Raw genomic sequence first — 23448 nt, forward strand, 5'->3', positions numbered from 1 at the left:
AAAAAAAAAAAAAAAAAAACTAATCAAGACAGAGTGATACTGAGATAAATCAATGGAATAAAACTGAGAGTCCAGAAATAAACCCATACATCTATGGCCAGTTGATTTTCAACAAGAGTACCAAGACCATTCAAAGAGAAAAGAACAGATCTTGTCATTAAATGGTGCTAGGAGAACTGGTTAGTGACATGCAAAAAAAATAAACTTGCAACCTTACTGAATATTATATACAAACATTAAGTCAAAACAGGTCAAAGAACTAAATGCAAGAATCAAAACTATAAAACTCTTAGAAGAAAAAAAAATGGGTTAAGTCTTTATGACCTGAGATTTGGCAATGAATTCTTAAATATGATGCCAAATCACAAGCAATACAAGGAAAAAAGTTAAATTGGACTTTATCAAAATAAAGCCCAATTTTTTTGCACTTAAAAAGATACCATCAAGAAACTGAAAACAGCACACAAAATGGGTGCAAATATTTGCAAGTTATATCCCTGATAAGGGCTTGTATCTAGAACATATAAAGAATTCTTACAACTCAAAAATAAAAAAGACAACTTAATTTTAAAATGAGCAAAGGACTTTGATAGACATTGCTCCAAAGGCAATATACAAATGACCAATAAGCACACAAAAAATGCTCATCATTAGTTAATAGGGAAATACAAATCAAAACCGCTGTGAGATAACACCTTACCCCACTAGGATGGCAATAATCAAAAAGGCAGATACTAATAAGTGTTGGCATGGATGTATAGAAATAGAAACCTTCATACATGGCTGGTGGGAATGTAAAATGGTACAGCAACTTTGGAAAACATTCTGGCAGTTCTTCAGAAAGTTAATTTGACCCAGTAAGTCCACCCCTACATATATACCCAGAAGAAATGAAAACATATGTCCAGACAAAATCTTACACAGGAATGTTGTTAGAAGCATTATTCATAATAGCCAAAAGGTGGAAACAACTCAAATGTCCCCAACTGATGAATAAACAGGTTATATATCCATACAATGTAAGGTTATTTAGCCACAAAAAAGGAATGAAGTACTGATACATTCTACAACATAGATAAACCTTGAAAGTATTATGCTAAGTGAAATACGGTAGCCATAAAATACATAGTATATGATTTCATTTGTATGAAATGTCCAGCATCAACCAATATATAGATACAGAAAGTAGCTTTGTGATTGCTTAAGTCTGGAGAAAATGAGTAAGTCTGGGGTGATACCTAAAGAGTACAAAGTTTCTTTGTGAAATGAGGAAAATATTCTGAAAGTGATTACACTACTTTGTAATCTTACATAAATCTGCAACAGATGGTCGCACAACTCTGAATATACTAAAAAGCATTGAAGTGTACACTTTAAATGAGTGAATTGTATGGTATATCAATTACATCTCAGTAAAGCCATTACAAAGGGAAATAAAAATAAAACAAGACAAGAAAATGTATGTATATGTTTTCATACATAGACTTTTATTTTACTTTTAAAACATACAAATGCATGGATAAAAGGGTGACAGTTTGTTCTTTATACTACTCCCATGCTTTCCAATTTTTTAAACAACAGCACAGAAAATATATAAATTCCTATTTAGAAGAATTAGCCAAAGGCCACAAAATATATGAATTTTTGTTGATTTAAAATGAAAACCAGGTAAGTGTCCTGTCATTTTAATCATGCTAAATTTATGAATCCCACAAATATATAAAAATAACTAATGCCAATACAATTCCTGTCAAAACCCAACATTTTTTGTAGAAATAGAAAACTCAACCCTAAAATTCATATAAACTTTCAATGGGCTCTGAATAGCAAAAACAATCTTGAGAAACAAACACAAAGTAGAAAGTCTCCCACTACCTTGTAATAAAAACAGTATGGTATTAGCATAAAGACAGACATATAGATCAATAGAATAAAATACAGAGTCCAGGAAAAAAAACCCTGATATATATGGTCAAATAACTTTCAGCTAGGGTGTCAAGACCATTTAATGAGAAAAAGACAGATTTTTTTAACAAATGATGTTGGGGAAACTGGCTATCCACATGCAAAGGAATGAAAATGGACCCTTACATCAGACACAACTAATCAAAATGCAACAAAGACCTAAACCTAAGAACTAAAACTTTAAAACTGTTAAGAGAAATATAGAAGAAAAGCTTCATGACATTGAATCGAGCAAACATTTCTTATATATGACACAAAAGGATGGGTAACAAAAGGAAAAACAGATAAATTAAACTACATCAAAATTAAAAATTCTGTGCATCAAAGGACACTTTCAACAAAGTGAAAAGACAGCCCATAAAGGGGGAAAATATCCACAAATCATATTCTGATAAGGCATTAATACCATAATATAAAAAGAGCTCCTACAACTCAACCACAAAACAACCCAATTCAAAACTGGCAAAAAACTTGAATAGACATTTCTCCAAAGAAGATACACAAATAGACAATAAGCACTTCAAAAGATATTTAACATCATTATTCATTAGAAAAATGCAAATCAAAATCACAGGTCAATTACCAAAAAACGAAAACAGAAAATAAGTGTTGATGAGGGTATGGACAAATTGGAACCCTTGTGCACTGCTGGTGTAAATATAAAATGCTGTAGCCATAGTGGAAAACACTATGGCAATGCTAAAAAAAAAAAAATTAAACATAGAATTACCATATGATTTAGCAATTCCACTTCTGGTTATATATCAAAGACAAATAAAAGCATATGTCCATGCAAAAGTCTTACATAAATGTTCTTAGCAGCATTGTCAATACTAACTAAAAAGTAAAAACANAAAAAAAAAAAAAAAAAAATGAAAACAGAGACTCAGATAGCTGTAGACACATATTTGTAGAAACATTATTCACAATGGCCAAAAGATGGAAACAATCTGAATGTCCATCAACAGATGGATGGATAAACAAAATGTGGTTTACACATATAATGGAATATTTATTCAGCTTTAAAAAGGAAGAACATAGTGACACGATACAACATGGATGATCCTTAAAGATATTGGGCTAAGAAAAACAAATCAGTCATAAAAGGACAAATAATGTATGATCCCATTTACATGAGGTACCTAGAGCAATTAAATTCACAAAGACAGAAAAGTCAATTGGTGGTTTCAAGGGTATAAGGGACGAGGGGAATGAAGTTATTGCTTCAATTATGCAAGATGAAAAATGTTTTCATTAAAAAAAAAAAGAAAAATGTTCTGATGATAATGGTGGTCATGGTTACATAATAATGACAATGTACTTAATGCCAATGAAATCTATACTTAAAAATTATTAAAATGGTAAATTTTATGTTACACATATTTCACCATAATTTTTTAAGTGATTAACCTGATGATTATAAAGCCATGGAATCTTCATTTCTTTACATGTCATGTATGGGATTGTTCTAACATCTATTCTCTTACTAAAATAGTATAAGAGTATGTGGTATCTCAAGTGATTATGATCCATATAATCTACTGTTCTCATTAAATGTTTGAATTAAATATCAGATTTAGTATTTTTTACCCCAGGGTAAACTATTAAAAACAAAATCTGATTAAAATTTAAAAAGCAGGAGCCATACCTGATATAAAGCAAGAGAGTGTCCGTATCTCTGGAGAGGTCCCCTTGAGAGAGTTCCTACATTCCATATACTGCTTTCTAAATTGTAACTAAAAGCAAGAAAACAAAATAACTTCATCAGCTAAGATTCATTTTTGTTTTTTTAATTTACATGTGCTTTTATTCACTTGTATCCAAGTACTCATTAAATTCAAAAAGAATTATAACTAATAAACTCACAATTTCATGTTTCATATTAGAAATTTGTAATAAAGACTCATTTAAGATATACCTACACTAAGTTAGGATTCAATCTCCCAAATATATAATATACATTAACTTGACTAGGATATTATTAATTATCTAATTGCCTTTAATAATTTCAACCAATTGATTAAGCTAAACAATAGTGAGTTCACTGTATTTAAAAAAAAATTTTTTTTAAGCCAGCTTTCCTTCTTGGAAACAGGTGAAATTTCTCTCTATTTGTTTTAGGTATTCATTTTTTATTCCTTTTTCTTTAGTTGGCATGATCCTTACATTTTTATTGATATATAAGTTGTATACATATATATGGTATACACATATTTTTATATATGTATACAATGTATAATGATCAAATCTGGGTAATTAGAATATCTATCACCTCAAACATTTATCACTTGTTTGTGTTGGGAGCATAACATTTCTTCTCTTCTAGTTATTTTGAAATATACAATAAATTGGTAACTATAATTTCCCTACTTTACTATCAAATACTAGAACTTATTCCTTTTATCTAATTTTTTTTGGTACCCATTAACCAACTTGTCTTCATTCCCTTCTCCCTACTTCTCTCCTCATGCTGTGGTAGCCACCATTCTACTCTCCACCTACATGAAATCAACTTTTATAGCTCTGACATTTGAGTGAAGACATAAAATACTTGTCTTTCTGTGCCTGGCTTATTTCACTTATAATAACTTCCAGTTCCATCCATGTTGCTGCAAATAACAGGATTTCATTTTTGGAATAGCTGAATAATATTCCATTGTGTATATATACCACATTTTCTTTATCAATTTATCAGTTGATAGACACAGGTTGATTCCATATTATGGCTCTTATAAATAGTGTTGCAATAAACGTGAGTGCAGATATTGCTTCGATATACTGATTTCCTTTCTTTTGGCTACATATCTAGCAGTGGGTTTGCTGGATCATATAGCAATTCTATTTTCAGTTTGAGGAACCTCTACACTGTTTACCATATGGCTGTACTATCCACACACTTTTCTTAGCATTACATAAATTAACCAATAAGCATTTATTTCCTATGCACAAATATAGCTTGCTTACTGATAATTTTTTAAGATTGTATAAAATGAATCCAGTAGTATAGAAGCTTCTATAAAAAATAAATTATTGTTGGGTTATGTAACAGAAAAAGAAAATTCATTTTTCTTGTAATACATATGAAAACAGAAAAAAGAAGTTCTAAACTATGGATCTCAAATGCTTATACTCTATACTCAAATCTCCTTCATTTGCTAAAATACAAAAAAGAAAGCATCCAGCCAAGAAATAGGACCCCATTTTAAGTTAAGACGCTTGCTAACAATTGTTGCCTCCCCACTTCTCTTTCTTTCTCCAATAAATTGGGAAAGGCAAGAAAGTGCCAAAGTACCCCTTTGCAAGAAAGGTAAGGGTTACCAAATTTGTCTGCAGCATTGTTTAACTTATTTCCTACCGTGTATTGTAAGATAAACGTGTATGATACAAATGATGAAATATAATCAATCAGAACATAACTTCTACAGATTCACACTAGTCTATGCATCTACCAGTATCTGCAGCCAACATACTGCTTTCCAAGTTACCATAAATTAGAGCTGTATAAACTATTTCTGTAAATGGCCAGAAGTAAACATTCGACTTTGTGGGCCACAAGGGTCTCACATATACTTCTTCATTTTTTTTTACAGCCCATTAAGAGTGCAAAATCCAGGCACAGTGGCACACATCTGATATTGCACCACTTTGGGAAGCTGAGGCAGAAGGATCACTTGAGCACTGGACTAGCCAGGGCAATACAGGGAGACCCTGCCTCTACAAAAAAATTTAAAAATTAGCCAGGCACGGTGGGACGTTCCTGTAATCCCAGCTACTCGGGAGGCTGAGGTGGGAGGATAGCCTGAGCCCAGGAGATGAAGGCTGTAGTGAGCCATGATCATGCCATTGCACTCCAGCCTGGGGTGCAGGGCAAGACCCTATCCCAAATAAAAGAAAAAAGCAAAAACTAAAAATGCTAAGAAAAAATTCTTAGTTCCCAGGCTCTGCACCCCTTCTCTGCAGTTTGATGAGCCCGAGAATAACAAGTGATTGTTCTTCTTTGTGCACGAGTTCTCTTTCCTACATCACCATGTTTTGTCTTACTAGATCTTTGCCATCAGCACACAAACACAGTGTTATAAACAATTAATAATAAAAGAGAAATCTGTTTACCACACTCTCCCTTGAGCTACTCCCCCATTTCTTTAACACTCTCATCCCCACCCCACTTTCCATTGTCTCTTAAACTAACTCCAGACACGCTTTTAGCCTCACCACTCCAGTAAATCTGCTTTTGTTAAGGTCAATTTCCTCACGCCAAATCCATGACCAGTTTTCAGTCTTCATTTTCCTTGGCCTGGATAATCATCTGCATTTGACATTATTAATCACTCCTTAATCCTCATATGCAGTCTTTCCTTTCCTTTGACGATACTGTACTCCAAGTTTTCCTATCTCACCAGCCATTCTTTTTCGGTCTCCTCTGGTGGCTTCTCCTAGTCTCCCCAGCTTCTTGGTGATATGGTGCCTCAGGCTGTTTTTGGTCCTTTTCTCTGTCTAAATGCATTCCCTTGATAATCTCATCTTAAATCCTGTTTCTACTCTTCTTCCTAATCCCTAGTATATCATCAATAAACAGCCATGCTAACACTTATAAAGTATGGATCAACACAGGCTCAAAACCTTCCCATGACTTCCAAAAGATCTACAACATCCTGTATGCTCTTTCTCCTCTGTTATCACTCTAATGTAATGTATCCCTCTCATATATTCCATGCAAATTGCATGGGCCTGGTTGTTGCTCCTCAAACACCTCAAGGAGTTCCTATCTCAAGTCTTTGATCTAGCTCTTTTCTGTGCCTACAAATAACTGCAATCCCCTATTCTCCTTCAAGTTTTTGCTCAGTTCTCACCTTTCTTAAGAAGCCCACCTTGACTATTACATTTATAATTGCAACTCCCTCTCCACTGGCACTCCTGATTTACTTACCATTACTATCTATCTATATTCCTCCATCCATCCACCCATCTATGTCTCTATATGTATATATTTTTATATCTATAATTTACTTTGGTAATTATATATATATATATATATATTTTGTCATTCCCAGCCTTTCCTCACTAACTTTATGAAGACAGGGGTGTTTTTTACATCCAATGATATATCCCAAGCACCAAGCACATAGTGTTTTCGAAAGTTTTCTATCCTCATGAATACATGTTAATTTTCATTAATGTTAATGTATATATATTCTGTAAAAGTCTCTTTCTAATTTAATAGACACTAATGCAGAACTTTTATATTTACCGAACAATTTTGTCTTAAAATGTATCATTTACACCCCAATTAAATTCCACTATAGATGATTAAATCAAGTTATGACTGATCCTATCTCTTCTTAAAGCTGTTTAAATATCCTTACCTACAACTGAACTACATTCATAATGATGGAAAATATTCTAAACCTGTGAAACAGCAACATAATTATTCTACTCTGATACCTGATTTGTTTATATAAACAAATCTATATAAACACTGTAACCGAAATACCCAGATTTCAGACAAAAAAAAAAAGTTAGTTTAAATAGTTAATCTGGTTCCAATGGAAATATACAAATTTAAAAGAATATCAAATAATATTCATAATTTATTTTTCGATATGCTATTCATCTTGCAAAGAACACAAACTTAAAATCAACAAACTTCCTTGTTGACACTTTTGCTCTTTGTCTTCACAAACCCAACTTTGGAAATATCATAATTTAATTCAAAGTTCAACCCTACTTTCACAGACTTTTCATTTTCTTTAAACATAGTTAATTTCCTTTTAATTTTCCCATTTCAATATCATTATTTCTTCAGATTTTTTTCATATCTTAACAATCCATTTTAATCCAACCAACTCTCTTTCAAATTATCCTACTATATTTTATTCCTCATATGTTACAGAATTCTAATTTGTCACTTAAATACTTACCTAAAACTCTCCCTCCTTCTCTCCAGAATTTATTCAGTTTTCTAATATCATTCCAGTCACATTCAATCATAGTTTCAAAGCAATCTCCTCTTAGAGAATTTTTGAAATCTTCATAATTATGAAGGCTAATATATTCAGTGGTTAGGGTTGGCAGATAAAATACAAGATACTCAGTTAAATTTGAATTCAGATAAACAGTAAGCAATTTTCTGTTAAGGCATGACCCATGCAAAATTTATATAAAAAAATATGTATATTTACAGCAAAGGGTCTTCTTATATTAAAAATGTATTTATTTTTTATTTGAAATTCAAGTTTAACCGGGTATACTGTATATTTATCTGCTAAATCTAGCAATTATATTGGGCACACACCATTATGGTATACTGTCCAGGGTAAGTTCTGATTGTTTGATGCCCAAACTGTACCAGTTATTACATAATATGAACACCACCCCTGGAAACAACATTGAAAATCAAATGATTCTTCTAGCTATTTCCTTTTTTATTCTGTTACTAAACGGTTCATAAAATACAATCATCAGCTGAAAAAGAAATTAGATAAAGCTGCCATCCATATGATTCCCCTTATCCAATCACGCAGAGAACAATCTCTATTAAGCCAACAGGAAATCAGTCATCTCTCTCATAACACTAGCACTATTCTCCCAATGAAAACTTGTAAAGTACATACAAAGTAAAAGTTCAGATAAATTAAAATTTACAGAACAAATTGAAATGATTTTACATATGTGAGTAGACTTCATTTAAAAAAAAAAAAAGGTGGCATGATTCATTATATCCATTATAGGCAAGGCCTGCCTGTATTTGAAGTTAATATTTTCTTACTTAGAATTTATTAAAAACACTCTAGAGAGGTAATAAAATTTCTACACGAAACAAACTTATATGTACAATGACAAATCTTTAGCTATGGACATAATGAGTTCATATTTCACAAATCAGTCTCATTAGCAAATAGATACTATCACAAAAATAACCAACTTTACATTCAGGCAATTTTAAAAAGACACCTTGGATAAAAATTCAGCTTAAAAAATAGCGAGAATCTGAAAATAAATACTTACTTTAGGACCATTTGAAAAGAACTGTAGTTAAAAGTATATCCACCAATCACCCACATAAACTTCCCATGTAAAACTGCTTTATGTGAAGCCCGACCTACAGAAGGACTGAAGGGTTTAACATTTGGCAGAATCCAATAAGACTCAGTAGAGGGAACATTCAAAGAACAATCAGGACCTATTAAAAAAAAAAAATCAAACAACACACTAGATTAAACAAAGCCCTCGGATTATATAAATACAATATACATATTAAGAGATTTTAAGAATTTAATGTTTATCATATTCACAAATGTAACATATATATAAAATAAATTATCTGAAATAAAATTTACAAGACTACTACTAATAGCAAATGTAATGCCTAGAGGCGAAAAATGTCATATACTCACAAGCAGACTGATGTTCAAATTCTTTAATTTTAAAGAATTATTTTAATAATATAAAACATCAGATTTACTTTGTATGCTACAAGAGTATTAAAATAGAAAACAATGTACTCAAATCTCAGTTCTGTCACTTACTAGCAATGTGACCTTAGGCAAGTATGTTTACCTCTTTCATCATCAAGCCTCCATCTACAGAAATGAAAATAACAATCTACCCCCAAGGGTTATAGCAAATATTTCTTTTTTTATAAATAGTGGAAGTAAAAGCATTTAAAAATGAAAGTTTAAAAATTATAAACTATTAAACAAATATGAAAACTAAAATTATATTTTTCTTAGCATTATTATTAAGAACAACCAAAGTTCGCTTCAGCAGAATCTTCAAAAAGAAAAAATTATTACGCATCATAAAATAAAAATTATTAAATTAGTACAGAACAATTTCAAATACTATAAAGTTGAAAACACAGCCTTTTCCTATCCATATTCACGGCGTTACTCATAAGTCTTGGTTTCCTCATCAATGTTTCTCAAACATAATAGAAGGAATCTTCCTAAAGGGAATATATTTTCATCAAACTTTAGGGTTCACAAATTATTTTAATTTTGATTAAACTAAAAAATTAATAAATACTAGACATAAACTCTTTATGCTTTAATTTCTTTTATAAACATAAAACCAACATAGATTTATAAATTACATGGAAACAAATTTATAAAAGTAATATTTACTGAATGTGATAAATGATATTGTTTTGCTTAAATAATTGGTCCCAAGTTAAAAATGATACTAATTCTCACAATGCCTTTTTTACATAATTTTAGCATACCTACATTATTTTGACAACATAACTCTCCCACCAATTTTCTTCCACCCACTTTTTACAAATATTTAAATTCATACACTATGACATATAATCATTTACCCTTCATTTGTTACAAAAGTATTAGTACACTTTAGTTGTATTGTTTTTAGCCTACAATAATTAAAGTGATATTACTTAGCCCCAACTTTAAATTGTCAACACAAATGTTGGCATTGCAATACAGTGGCATTTCTCAATTATGAGATCAGGCAGTTAATCTGCAATTTGCTTATATCAAAAAGTTTTTAGATTATCATATAATAACAAAATTTTAAAACTCCCAAGCAGAATCTGATTTAAGAAATATTCGCCCATATGGTTTTCATTTCTTCATTTGTTCACTCACCTAGGTATTAATTCATTCATTTTTTCAATGCTTACATTGTATGGGTCTGTATTTTTCAGGTACAAACTAGGAAGTATCACAGATATCACAGATATCTCTTTGATAATGAGAATATTTTAAATCAGCTATAGAAAACTATTATTTCTGAGTGAGAAAATACTGTGAACTATTCCTTAGTAATCAGAGATATTAAAGGAACTTCTTTTGTAACCTCTTTTTATCTACAGTAACTGAGAAATCATTTAATAGTTTTATTAAAATACAGCTATGCTAAATAAGAATAAAAAATAAATAAAAAAAAATACAGCTATGCTCATTCAGTTAAGTATTGTCTATGGCTGCTTTAGCAGAGTTGAATGGCTGCAACAGAGCCATGTAATGTGCAAAGTCAAAAATATTTAGCACTTGGCCTTTTACAGAAAAGTTTACCAACCTCTAATTTAACTGAAGACACATGAAATCATATACAAATTATATATAATGCATCTATATAATATCAAATTATATATAATAGATAAATTTTGTATCTATTTTCATAAAAGGGAAATATAGATTTATTTTAACATATAAGTCAGTTATACCAAAGCAAATTCCACTAGGCTGAAAAATGGCCCTGCGAGGTATCCAGGTCTTAATCCTTAACCTGAAGCTTCGGATTTTACCTTATGGCAAAAGAACTTTACAGGTGTGTTAAAGACTGAAATTTTGGAGAGATTATTATGGATTACCTCTAAATATTAGCTCTAAATATAATTACAGGTGTCCTTATAAGACAGGTAGATTTGACTGCAGAAGAAACCAATGTGACCATCAAAGCAAGATGCCACCTCCTGGATTTGAAGATAGAGGAAGAGGCCAGGAGGGAAAGAATGCAGGAAACACAGTTCCAGGAGCTGGAATTGTTGCACAGGCAACAAAAGTAAAAATAGGCAAATGAGACTATATCCAACTGAAAAGCTTCTGCACAACAAAGGAAACAATCCACAAAGTGAACAACCAACTTCTGGGATGGGATAAAATATTTAAAAACTATGTTACTGACAGGGACCTAAAATCTAGGACATACAAAGAACTCAAACAACTCAAGAGTAAACAAATAAGCCTATTTAAAAGTGGGCAAAGGTCATGAAGTAATTTCTCAAAAGAAGATTTACAAATGGCCAGCAGGTACGTGAAAAATAGTTTAACATCATCAATCATCAAGGAATTTGCAAATCAAAGCCACAATTAGATATCATCTTAGTTAGAATGATTATTATTAACAATACTAAAAATAATAGACGCTGGCAAGGATTCAGAGAAAGGGAAACTATTAATACAGTGTTGATGAGGATGTAAATTAGTACAGCCACTGTGGTAAACAGTATGGAAATTTCTCAAAACACTTAAAATAGAACTATCATATGATCCATTACTGGGTATTTATCCAAAGAAGACAAAATCACTATAACAGAGAGACACTTGCACTAGCATATTTATTGCAGCACTATTCACAGTAGCAAAGATACGAAATCAACCTAAGTGTCCATCAACAGACAAAGGGATGATGAAAATATAGTGTATATACATAATGGAATGCTATTCAGCTACAAAAAAAAAAAAAAAAGAATGAAATCATGTCATTTGTAGCAACATAGATAGAATTGGAAGTCATTATATTAACTGTAATAAGCCAGCCACAAAAAGACAAATATCGTAAGTTCTCACTCATATGTGGGAGTTAAAAGAGTTGATCTCATGGAGCTATAGAATGAAATGATAAACAGCAGAGGTTGGAAAGGATGTGTGTGTGGGTAGGTGGGGAGGTTAGACATTGGCTAATGGATTCAAACATATAGTCAGAAGACATAAATTATAATATTCAATTGCAGTGTAGGGTAACTATAGTTGGCAACAATGTATTGTATGCTTCAAGTAGCTAGAAAAGAGCACCTGAAATGCTCCCAACACAGAAATGACAAATACTCAAAGTAAATAATACCCCAAATACCCTGACTTCATCATTAAACATTCTACGCAGATAACAAATACTCACATATACCCCAAACTATGTAAAATATTATGTATCAATAAAAAATAAATAAGTAAAAGGTATATCTAAGCAAAAAATAGTCTTACTCCAGGATTTTAAACTTTTTGATGCAGCTTTGGCTCATACCCTTAATTTATATTTAATCTATACTATCATGAAAAAACATTTATTTTACTGTTAAGGTGGTACATGTTTAAAGAGCCAAACTACATTTATTTTCTTTTTACAATTTTCAATTGAACACATTAAATAAATATTGCTAACTTTGAACTATATCAAATGAAGGCTGTTTAGCTGCATTTCTATTACTGTAGATACAATTTTGAGTATTTTAAAGAAGTCCAATAACCAGAAAAAAAAAAGTACTCTAACAGTATTTTTAAGGTAATATTTCAGTTAGTTGTCTTACATATGAGTCACAGAAATTAATTTGGCTAGCTTAAGGAAAAACGGGAATGTATTGAAAAAATATGAAGAAATTCAGAGAGTTTTTCAAAGAGAGAAAAATGAAGCTTAGAATAGACAGGTACCTGGATTTTTCATCCCAGCAAGACCATACTATATTAGCAAAAAGCAATTTCCCAAAAGAAACTGGATTGTTAATAAGAAGGGGAAAATATGCTAGGAAGAAAGATTTTTAAGAGCAAGAGTGATAGACATAGCTTATTGTAATCATTCCAGAAACAGTCTTATGATTTAGTGTGTACTGAATCTGAAGTTCTCCAATAAAAGTCAAAAGAAGATTTCACTGCAAGAGTTCTATCTTCTAACATTATTAGAAAAATGTAATTTTGTTACAGTATCCAAAGTATTCTACAAATGTTCTAGACCCATAAAACCAATCTCCGAAGGCCAGGTGTTAACTTTGGTATATTTTAAATAACCACAACTATTCTGACAATATGTTAGTTTCATAAAACAATGAATTGTGTGAGTGGTAAACATTACACTAGATCTGTTCCAAGAATACTTGGTTCTCACAGTTTAGGTCAATGATACCATTGCAGCATGGAAACAAATTGCCCTCTTGATTAAAAGATCAATGGCTTCCAATTTACTGTTTTTGGACTGTGGAAGGCTTAAAACAAAGTTGTATATGGAATCTCAATATACAAAAGATTGCAAAGTGATGACACTATGGTTGAGGCAGAAAAGAGTCACTTATCTTCCATTCTACGCCAACCCATCTCTTTAAATAACGCTGCAGCACACATTTTGAAAACTGTTGGTATTATCAAAATATGTATGCTTAGAAAAGATTAACTTCAAAAAATGTCTACTTATTAAAAAGGAAACTGCTACTATAACATCAGCCTGTCAAGTATATACAGCAAGACACTTAGTATTTCAATTCACTTTGATCAAGTTATCATCCCAAGACTCAAACAAGGGCAAATAATCTCTTTGTACAAATAATGAAATTTATAACCAGACAGTTAATTGACTTTCCCAAGATAACTTTAAAAGTGAATAGAAAAGAGCCCCTCCATAAATTTAACATTAAGAAATACTCATTCTAAGAATTCTCATGGGCCGGGCACGGTGGCTCACACCTGTAATCCCAGCACTTTGGGGAGGCTGAGGCAGGCGGATCATGAGCTCAGGAGTTTGAGACCAGCCTGACCAACAGAGTGAAACCCCATCTCTACTAAAAATACAAAATATTATATGGCTGTGGTGGCAGGCACCTGTAATCCCAGGTACTTGGGAAGCTGAGGCAGGAGAATCACTTGAACCTGAGAGGCAAAGGTTGCAGTGAGCCAAGATGGCGCCACTGCACTCTAGTCCCGGTGACAGTGTGAGACTCCATCTCAAAAAAAAAAAAAAAAAAGAATTCTCATATTAGGGTCTGAATGTTTGTGTTCTTTTGTTCTTTCAAAATGTTTATGTTGAAACCCTAACTCCCAATGTGATGGTATTAGCAGGTGGGGCTTTGGGCAGGTGGCTCAGATAAGGTTATCAGGGTAGGGTCCTCATGGTAAGATGAATGCCCTATGAAGAGAGACCAGAAAACTTGCTCACTCTCTCCAGCTCTCACATGTTCACTCTCTCTCTTGCTCACTCTCTCTCCCGCTCTCTCTCTGGCTCTCTCTCGCTCTTGTTCTCTTGCTTTCTTTTGCTCTCTCCTCCTCCCCTTTTCTCTGCCCTGTAAGAATAGAACAAAAAGGCAGTCATCTTGTTCTATCTTTACCTGGCAGAGAGGGCAAGTAAGAGGGTCCTCACCATGACGGCACCCTGATCTTGGACTTCTGGTCTCTAGAACTGTGAGAAATAAATGCCTATTGTTTAAGCAACCCATTCTGTGGTATTTTGTTATAGTAGCCTGAGCTGACTAGGACATGCTTTGAAGAAAATGATAAACCATGTTAAGGGTATTGACAAGGCAATACATACTATTAAAAAAAAAAAAAATCCCAAGGAAGATTTAAGGCCTTGGTTCTGGTCAGGTGAAAATGACAAATGTAAAATTGGCTATATTGAGAGCAGGATCTGTTTATTTTATATTGTCCTACACAGTCAGAGGCAACAAAATCTTATAAAGTCAGAGGCAACAAAATAAGTCGTTATAAATAGTTCAACATAAGGCAAGCTTATCTAAAGAAGGAATTTATATGCCTACCACAGAATACTCTGAATTTCGTTGTGACCCACAGGTTCAGTCTTTGGGTCTAGTCTCTCTCTCTTTGCTAACTTCCCTGGTAATCTCATCAAATTTCATCAACGGTTTCCAATTTAATACTTAAGCCAACCACCTCCAAATTTATATCTACAAGTACAGATCTCTCTCACCCGTTTCCAGATCCATATATCCAACTGCCTCCTGACTATCTCCTTTTGGGTGTTTCAAAGACATCTCTAACTTGACATACCATAACCAAATATTCTTCCTAAGATCTTCCTCATATCAGTTGATGACAACTCTGTCTTTCCATTTACTCAAGCCAAAAATCTTAGTCATCTTTGTCTCTTCTTTCCCTCACCCCCCACATCTAGACCACCAGCAAATCCTATTAATCTTGCACTAAAATCGCATTCAGTATTTAAGCAATTGTCACCACCTCTGCAGCTATCAACCTGTCTAAGCTACCATCATCATCATTGCTCACCTAGATTATAGCAGTAGCCTCTGAACTGGAACACTGCTACTACAGTCTCTTCTCAGGTAAAAACCAATAGGAGCTTTATAAAACTAGGCCATATAACGTTAATCTTCTGCTCAAAATCCTTCAATGGCTTCCTCATTTCACTTAGGGTAAGAGTCAAAATCCTTATAATGGTCTACAAGACTAAGAATACTTAGCTGATATAACTCCATCCTTCATGTATCTCCATCACCTCCAGCAACCCCTTAACTCCACATCCCCAACCATCTCCCTTGTTGTGTAACTTCTCTGAGTTCATATCTGACTAATCGTCCCCTCAGTAATTCAATTCCAGCCACAACGGCATCTTTACTGGTCCTCAAGCACACCAGGCTTGCTTCTGCCTTACAGTCTTTGAACTGACTGTTCTCTCTGCCTAGAATGTTCTTCTCCTAGATACCTATATGGTTGAACTCTCTCCCTTACTTAAAGTCTTTTCTCATATGTAATCTTCTCAATAAAACCTTAGCATATCATCATATTTTAAATGTAACCCCCAGATCTTTCTAACCCCTATTCCTCTGTTCTACTTTATTTTTCCATTGTACTTATAATCTTCTAACATACTATATAACTTATATGTATTACTTAGGGTCTGTCTCTCCTAGCTTGAATGTAAGTTCCACGAGGATCTTTGTCTTCTTTGTGCCATGATTTATCCCAAGGACCTAGCAATGCCTAGCACTTAACAGAAAAAAAAAAAAAAAAAAAAAAAAAAAAAAAAAAAAAAAAAAAAAAAAAAAAAAAAAAAAAAAAAAGTTACATTAATAAATGAAAAAATAAATAAATGAATTCAAGAAAAAGGTGAAAAATGGCTGTCACATATATTTTTTAATGCTACTTTTCTTTTTAAATAGATAACTTTCTTAGTAGGTTAAGAGTAAAAATTTTATTGGCTCTTACAAAAAAGTCAGATCTGCTGTTTTTGCTAAGTGGGAAAAATTTAATGGAATTAAATGCCTTACCTGTCACTTCTTCCTCCTCAAAGTTAAAACAGAGAGGAAATAGATTGATTGTGTTCATTAATTGTAAGCTACTTTGTGAATTTCTTCAAGGCAACCTATATTCTCATTTGTACTTACATAGTATCCTAAAATAACTAAATATGTCCCTATGTGTTATATTACTAACCCAGATGAAATACTTCAGATAAAATATTCATGAGTTTGAGTTGAAAGATTTTACATTTTTCTAAGTCAAACAAAACTGCCAGAGTTTAAGTGCATTTCTGGTAGTCAATACTGCCACCCAATGGCAAATGTTAAAATCTTTAGAACTGGGTAACAGGCAGAGGTTGGAACAATTTGGAGGGCTCAGAAGACAGAAAAATGTGGGAAAGTTTGGAACTCCCTAGAGACTTGTTGAATGACTTTGACGAAAATGCTGATAATTATATGGACTATGAAATCCAGGCTGAGGTTGTCTCAGATTGAGATGAGGAAGAACCTGTTGGGAAATGGAGCAAAGGTGACTCTTGTTACGTTTTAGCAAAGAGACTGGTGGCATTTCCCCCTTCCCTAGAGATTTGTGGAACTTTGAACTTGAGAGAGATGATTTAGGGTATCTGGTGGAAGAAATTTCTAAGCAGCAAAGCATTCAAGAGGTGACTTGGCTGCTGTTAAAGACATTCAGTCTTAAAAGGGAAACACAAAATAAAAGTTTGGAAAATGTGCAGCCTGACAATGCCATAGAAAAGAAAATCCCATTTTCTAAGGAGAAAGCTGGTTGCAGAAATTTGCATAAGTAACGAGAAGCCCAATGTTAATCACGAAGACAATGGGGAAAATGTTTCCAGGGCATGCCAGAGGTCTTCACAGCAGCCCCACCCATCACAGGCCCAGAGGCCTATAAGAAAAAGATGGCTTCCAGGGTCAGGCCCAGGGCCCCCCTGCTCTGTGCAGCCTAGAGACTTGGTACCCTGTGTTCCAGCCATTCCAGCGATGGCTAAAAGGGGACAACGTACAGCTCTGGCTGTTGCTTCAGAGGGTGGAAGCCCCAGGCCTTGGCAGCTTCCACATGGTGTTGAGCCTGCAGGTGCACAGAAGTCAAGAATTGAGGTTTGGGAACCTCTGCCTAGATTTCAGAGGATGTTTGGAAATGCCTGGATGCCCAGGCAGAAGTCTGCTGCAGGGGCAGGGCCCTCATGGAGAACCTCTGCTAGGGCAAAGGGGAAGAGCGGGAAATCCACAGAGAGTCCTTACTAGGGCACCACCTGGTGGAGCTGTGAGAAGAGGGCGACAGTCCTCCAGAGCCCAGAATGGTTGATCAACCAACAGCTTGCACCGTGTGCCTAGAAAAGCCAAAGACACTCAAGGTCAGCCTGTGAAAGCAGCTGGGAAAGGGGCTATTCCCTACAAAGCCATAGGAGTAGAGCTGCCCAAGACCGTGGGAACCCACCTTTTGCATCAGCATGACCCAGATGTGAGACCTGGAGTCAAAGGAGATCATTTTAGAGCTTTAAGATTTGACTGCCCTGCTGATATCAGACTTGCATGGCACCTGTAGCCCCTTTGCTTTGGCCAATTTTTCCCATTTGGAATGGCTGTATTTACCTAATGGCTGTTCCATTGTTATCTAGGAAATAACTAAAGTGCTTTTGATGTTACTCATAGGCAGAAGGGACTTGCCTTGTCTCAGATGAAACTTGGGACTTTAGAGTTAATGCTGAAATGAGTTACGACTATGGGGGACCTGGGAAGGTATAATATGTTTTGAAATGTGAGGACATGAGATTTGGGAGGGGCCAGGGATGGAATGATATGGTTTGGCTGTGTCCCCACCCAAATCTCATCTTGAATTCACATGCGTTGTGGGAGGAACCCAGTAGGAGGTAACTGAATCACAGGGGCAGGTCTTTCCCATGCTCTTCTCATGATAGCAAATAAGTCTCACAAGATCTGATGGTTTTAAAAAAGAGAGTTTCCCTGTACAACCTCTCTTCTCTTGTCTGCTGCCATGTGAGACATGCCTCCCACTTTCTGCCATGATGTGAGGCCTCCCCAGTCATGTGGAACTGTAAGTCCATTAAACCTCTTTCTTTTGTAAATTGCCCAGTCTCAGATATGTCTTAATCAACAGCATGAAAATGGACTAAATCAGTATCATAGCTATAACAGCTGCAAGGGAGCATGAGAAATGTGGTATGTAGCTAGAAGACCATGTGCTGAGCTAAACAAGAATTCTATTACTAAAATGAATGGAGGAATCAATGCTGGGAGATAGTGGTCTCTGTCTCTGCATACTTTCCAATAACCGACTTTTCTGCTCAAGTAAGCCAGGATTGTTTCTGTTGCTTTCAACCAAAGACCTCCCATCATTCAGATTTTTTAAAGTTATATAAAATAGAGAAATATGCAGCTACTCTAAGGGAGTTGATGGGAAGAACATCGTACCTTAGAATCTACTTTGAAAATTACTGTTCTGTATTCTTTACACATGAACATGAATTCAATTTGTTGTATCTTGCTTATGATGTCTTAAAAATTGCTCTTCTATCCCAATGTCTGGAAGCCATTTTAAGAGATCGGTGCTTTTCAAAGTTGGCTTTTTCCCTCAGGTGACTTATTAAAATGTAAACAAATTTTACCAGAAGCAACCAAGATGTCCTTCAGTAAGTGAATGGATAAACAAACTGTGGTGCATCCATACAATGGAATATTATTCGATGCTGAAAAGAAATTAGCTGTCAAGCCATAAAAAGACATGGAGGAAACTTAAATGTATATCATCAAGTCAAAAAAGCCAGTCATAAAAAGCTACATACTGTTTGATTACAACTATATGATATTTGGGAAAAGGCAAAACTATGAAGACAATGAAAAGATCAGTTGTTGTCAGGCCCAGGGGGAGGAAAGAATGAATAGGCAGAGCATAGGGGGTTTTTAGGTTAAAAAAACTATTCTGTTGATACTGTAATGGGAGATACATGTCATGATACATTTGTCCAAACCCACAGAATGTCCAACACTGACAGTGAACCCTAATGTAAACCATGACTTTGGTTGATAATGATGTTTCAATGTGAGTTCATCAACTGTAACAAATCTCCCACTCCGGTGGAAGATACTGATAATGAGAGAAGCTGTGTATGTTTTGGGGCAGGAGGTAAATGAGAATTCTCTGTACCTTCTGCTCCATTTTCCTGTGAACGTAAAACTACTCTTAAAAATGAAGTCTATTTTTTTTATTGTACTGTCATAGAAGCAGATGAGTCTACACAGGTCCCCATACTTTTCGTCATATATTTAAGATGTATATACCATTGTCTTTGACAACTATACATTGTGACAAAATTAAATATTATACAATAACTTGTGTACCCTCAAGTAGTCCCAGGTACTCGAATGGCCAAGGCAGGAGGATTACTGGAGCCCAGGAGTTTGAGACCAGCCTGAGTAACACAGAAAGACTTCAACTCTACAAAAAAAAAATTTTAATTAGCTGGGCATGGTGGTGTGCAACTTGTGGTGCCAGCTACTCAGTAGGATGAGGTGGGAGGATCATTTGAGCATGGAAGGTCAAAGCTGCAATGGGCTGTGATCATGACACTGCACTCTAGCCTGAGCCACAGTGAGATCCTATCTCAAAGAAAAGGAAACACTAAAGAAAACAATGACACACAAAGACCAGGTAGGGTAAGCAAAAGACAAATGTTAAGAAGGAACTCGAGCCTTAACATAAAGCTAGGTTTTTCCTCTGTGTTATGTTACTAAAACCCAAGTTTCTAGAGGTCAACACTCATTTTTTAAAAATATACATTAGCATAGAGCCAAACAGAATAAGTAAGGTCAACCAACAACAAAAAATAAAATATAATGAAGGTAACAACAATCTGTTACTCTAACCTAAATAATCCAGTTGCAAATAACACCTTATATCAAATAAAATCAGATTTTGAATCTCATAATGATTGCCTCAGCAGCCCACATTTTCAAAGGTCTCTCATTCTTTGATCATTCCCCATTTGTCCTAGAAGCAAATATATCTGTTCTTCTTACCTCACTGATTCTTTCCCATACTATATATCTGGAAAAAAAAAAACACCATTTTCCCCTAAATGATCTTGCTCATAATCTCACCTACTTTGGGGCTATGCTTCCTTAAATACAGGATCAGGATCAGGTTTGAGGCACAAAGTAATCAGTCTGTACATTGTTTGTCTTGAAAACTCCACACTATTATACATAATTTACAAGCCCTCTACCCTCAGACACATCAATTCGGAAATCATTTCCTTAATTATTAAGAAAATTGTATAAAAATTTGTCTTATTTCTGTATTTTATACTTTACAAAGCACTTTCACATTTTTCTCCATGTAAAATATATATGTATATATAAATATATGTGTTTATATGCATACACACACAAAGACATATATTTCTTAGACTACTGATATTATAACTTTGCATTAAAAGTGAATATACCCAATATTTGCTTCCCCATTTCTATTTGCTTATAGACATATTAGATTCAGGAGTTTTTATTATTTGGGACATTACTGATGACAATGATAGGATATGAAAAGGCCAAAAAACAAAGGCCAGAAAAAACTCATAATACTTTGAATCAGATCTATATTACAAGACTCCCACAAAATAAAGCATTTCAAAGAAGGACTAATGAAAATAAGCAAAAAGCATTAAAAGGGACAGAGTTGTTCACAGAGAATGTTATACAAATGTATTCCTCATTTGCTTTTAAGACTACTGAAATGAGATGGAGACTAATAGCAATTGAAGACCAGTTTGAAAAATACTGTGTGTATGAGTCTTTTTCTCAGGCCTTAAATTAAATATAACATGGATATACCATTGTCTCTATAGAAAAGATAGTTATTTTAGTTTCATGACAAAAATGAAAATAAAATTACATCTCAAAGCACTCTTGGGGAGAAGAAAAGTCACAAATGATAAGTCACTTAAAATATCTGTCCCTATAAAGAACATTTAGAAATTTGTATCTGTCATAATTGCAATTGGTAACCAAATTTGATTTAATAAGAAATCATAGGTCTTTTGTGCAGTTGACATACCTAATATTTTTTAATGAGCTAACATGAGCTTAAGACAGGCATAATTTATACAAAGGCTGAAATAATTCCTCTAAGTAAATATTCAACAACATTTTTTTGAAAATGTCATCTCAAGAATAATAAATACAAGTACATGAAGAGCAAATTCTCTTTGGTTTTTAACTTAGAAACTATTACTACCATTTATTACACTGTACTATAATAACACATAATCAAGTACCTTCAGGTTATATAATTATTGAGTCAAATTTCCCTCTTTCAACAGGATTGATATGTTGGCACAAAGTAAGCTCTTCATATGTAAATGTAACCAGCAAAAAGTAAGCTCTAGGGGGATGGGTATATGTGTAACTAAGCCTATCTCTTAATTTCATAATGACAATATTTATTATTTTATACACAGATAAATAAGTGAGCCAAAATTCTTCAGTGTAATCTAAACTTAATCTTTGATGACAGATATTTATAAAAATTACTTAGAAATCCTTCCCTAGGAATCTGACTTTTGCAATAGGCAGCTAAAATGCTTTTTAAAATATTTTAGTTTTTTTAAAGAGCCACAAGATGTCAGCCTTTCCTAAGAAATGTTTCATATCCTGCAGTACCTTGTGAGATGACCATTTATTTTTGTAACATACTATTTATATTACCCTTAAAAATCAAATTTGAATCACCACATTAAATTCAGTGAAGTCACCAAATTTGGGGACATTCAACAACAAATTACAGAAGATTATAATGATCACAAACCTAATAATTCAGAGTTTCATATATAATTTCATTTAATCTTCAAAATAGTATGGAGACAAAATCTTTACTAATCAATTATATTTGTGACAAAACAAATTATTAAGAAGTTGATTATTAATCTGAACATTCTAAAAATAAAAGCAAATACATGAGGTTTGGGTGTGCAAACTATAATGAAACAGGTAAGTGTGGAATTTGCATTAATCTATTACATATATGAATCAATGTTTCAAAAGCCATCACACCACATGTGCTTACCTTGCCAACTATCATTGCAGACACATAATTTTTCTCCTGTTAGGTCACAGTAACCATGATCTGGACTGCCGCAATTGGCTTTACAGTAAGGAATATCACAAGCTTCACCCTTCCAGTATTTATCACATTCACAGTATACTTGACTTGGAACAGACATACTAGTTGTACACTTCCCATGACCAGAGCAATTGTTAGGACAAGAATTGATTCTGTAAAATATAATTCATATATTCATATATATTCAAATTCAAGGTAACTGAAAAAGAATTTTGGTTGATATAAACTTTATAATTTTTTAAACTGTGTCTTATGTGCTTATAAATGTAACACAATTTCACAACGCAGTTTTAATTCTTTACTCTGTACCCTCTTACTCTTATGAAATTGTTGGTATTTATTTGCAGTTGGTCTTAGTTTATTCAACAGATTTACTTTGATACCAAGACTCCAAATGTCAAAGGACTACATACTCGACATCTGCAAGATCTGTATAGTTTCAAGCAAAATGTTTTGTAAAGACTTAAGCACTCAAATGTTTTGAATGTATATTTTACAGAAAAAAGTTAAAATTCATGAATATTCAAAACTATATGAGAAGTCGAGATATAACTTGGTTGTATAATATTTAAAGAGCATGCTATCACCTGTACACTCTTATGGAAGG

General features: G+C 33.6%; 1 protein-coding gene across 1 annotated transcript in view; it reads right to left on the minus strand.

Annotated features, from left to right (window-relative positions):
• Positions 1-23448, minus strand: part of ATRNL1 (attractin like 1) — an 829354-nt gene that overhangs the window by 763411 nt on the left and 42495 nt on the right. Inside the window, 3 exon segments of the mRNA XM_017543810.2 lie at positions 3614-3701; positions 8971-9145; positions 22785-22993. Of these exon segments, the coding sequence (XP_017399299.1) occupies positions 3614-3701; positions 8971-9145; positions 22785-22993 (472 nt within the window).

Source organism: Cebus imitator, unplaced genomic scaffold (genome assembly GCF_001604975.1).
Source record: "Cebus imitator isolate Cc_AM_T3 unplaced genomic scaffold, Cebus_imitator-1.0 Scaffold161, whole genome shotgun sequence".
Classification (NCBI taxonomy): Eukaryota; Metazoa; Chordata; class Mammalia; order Primates; family Cebidae; genus Cebus; species Cebus imitator.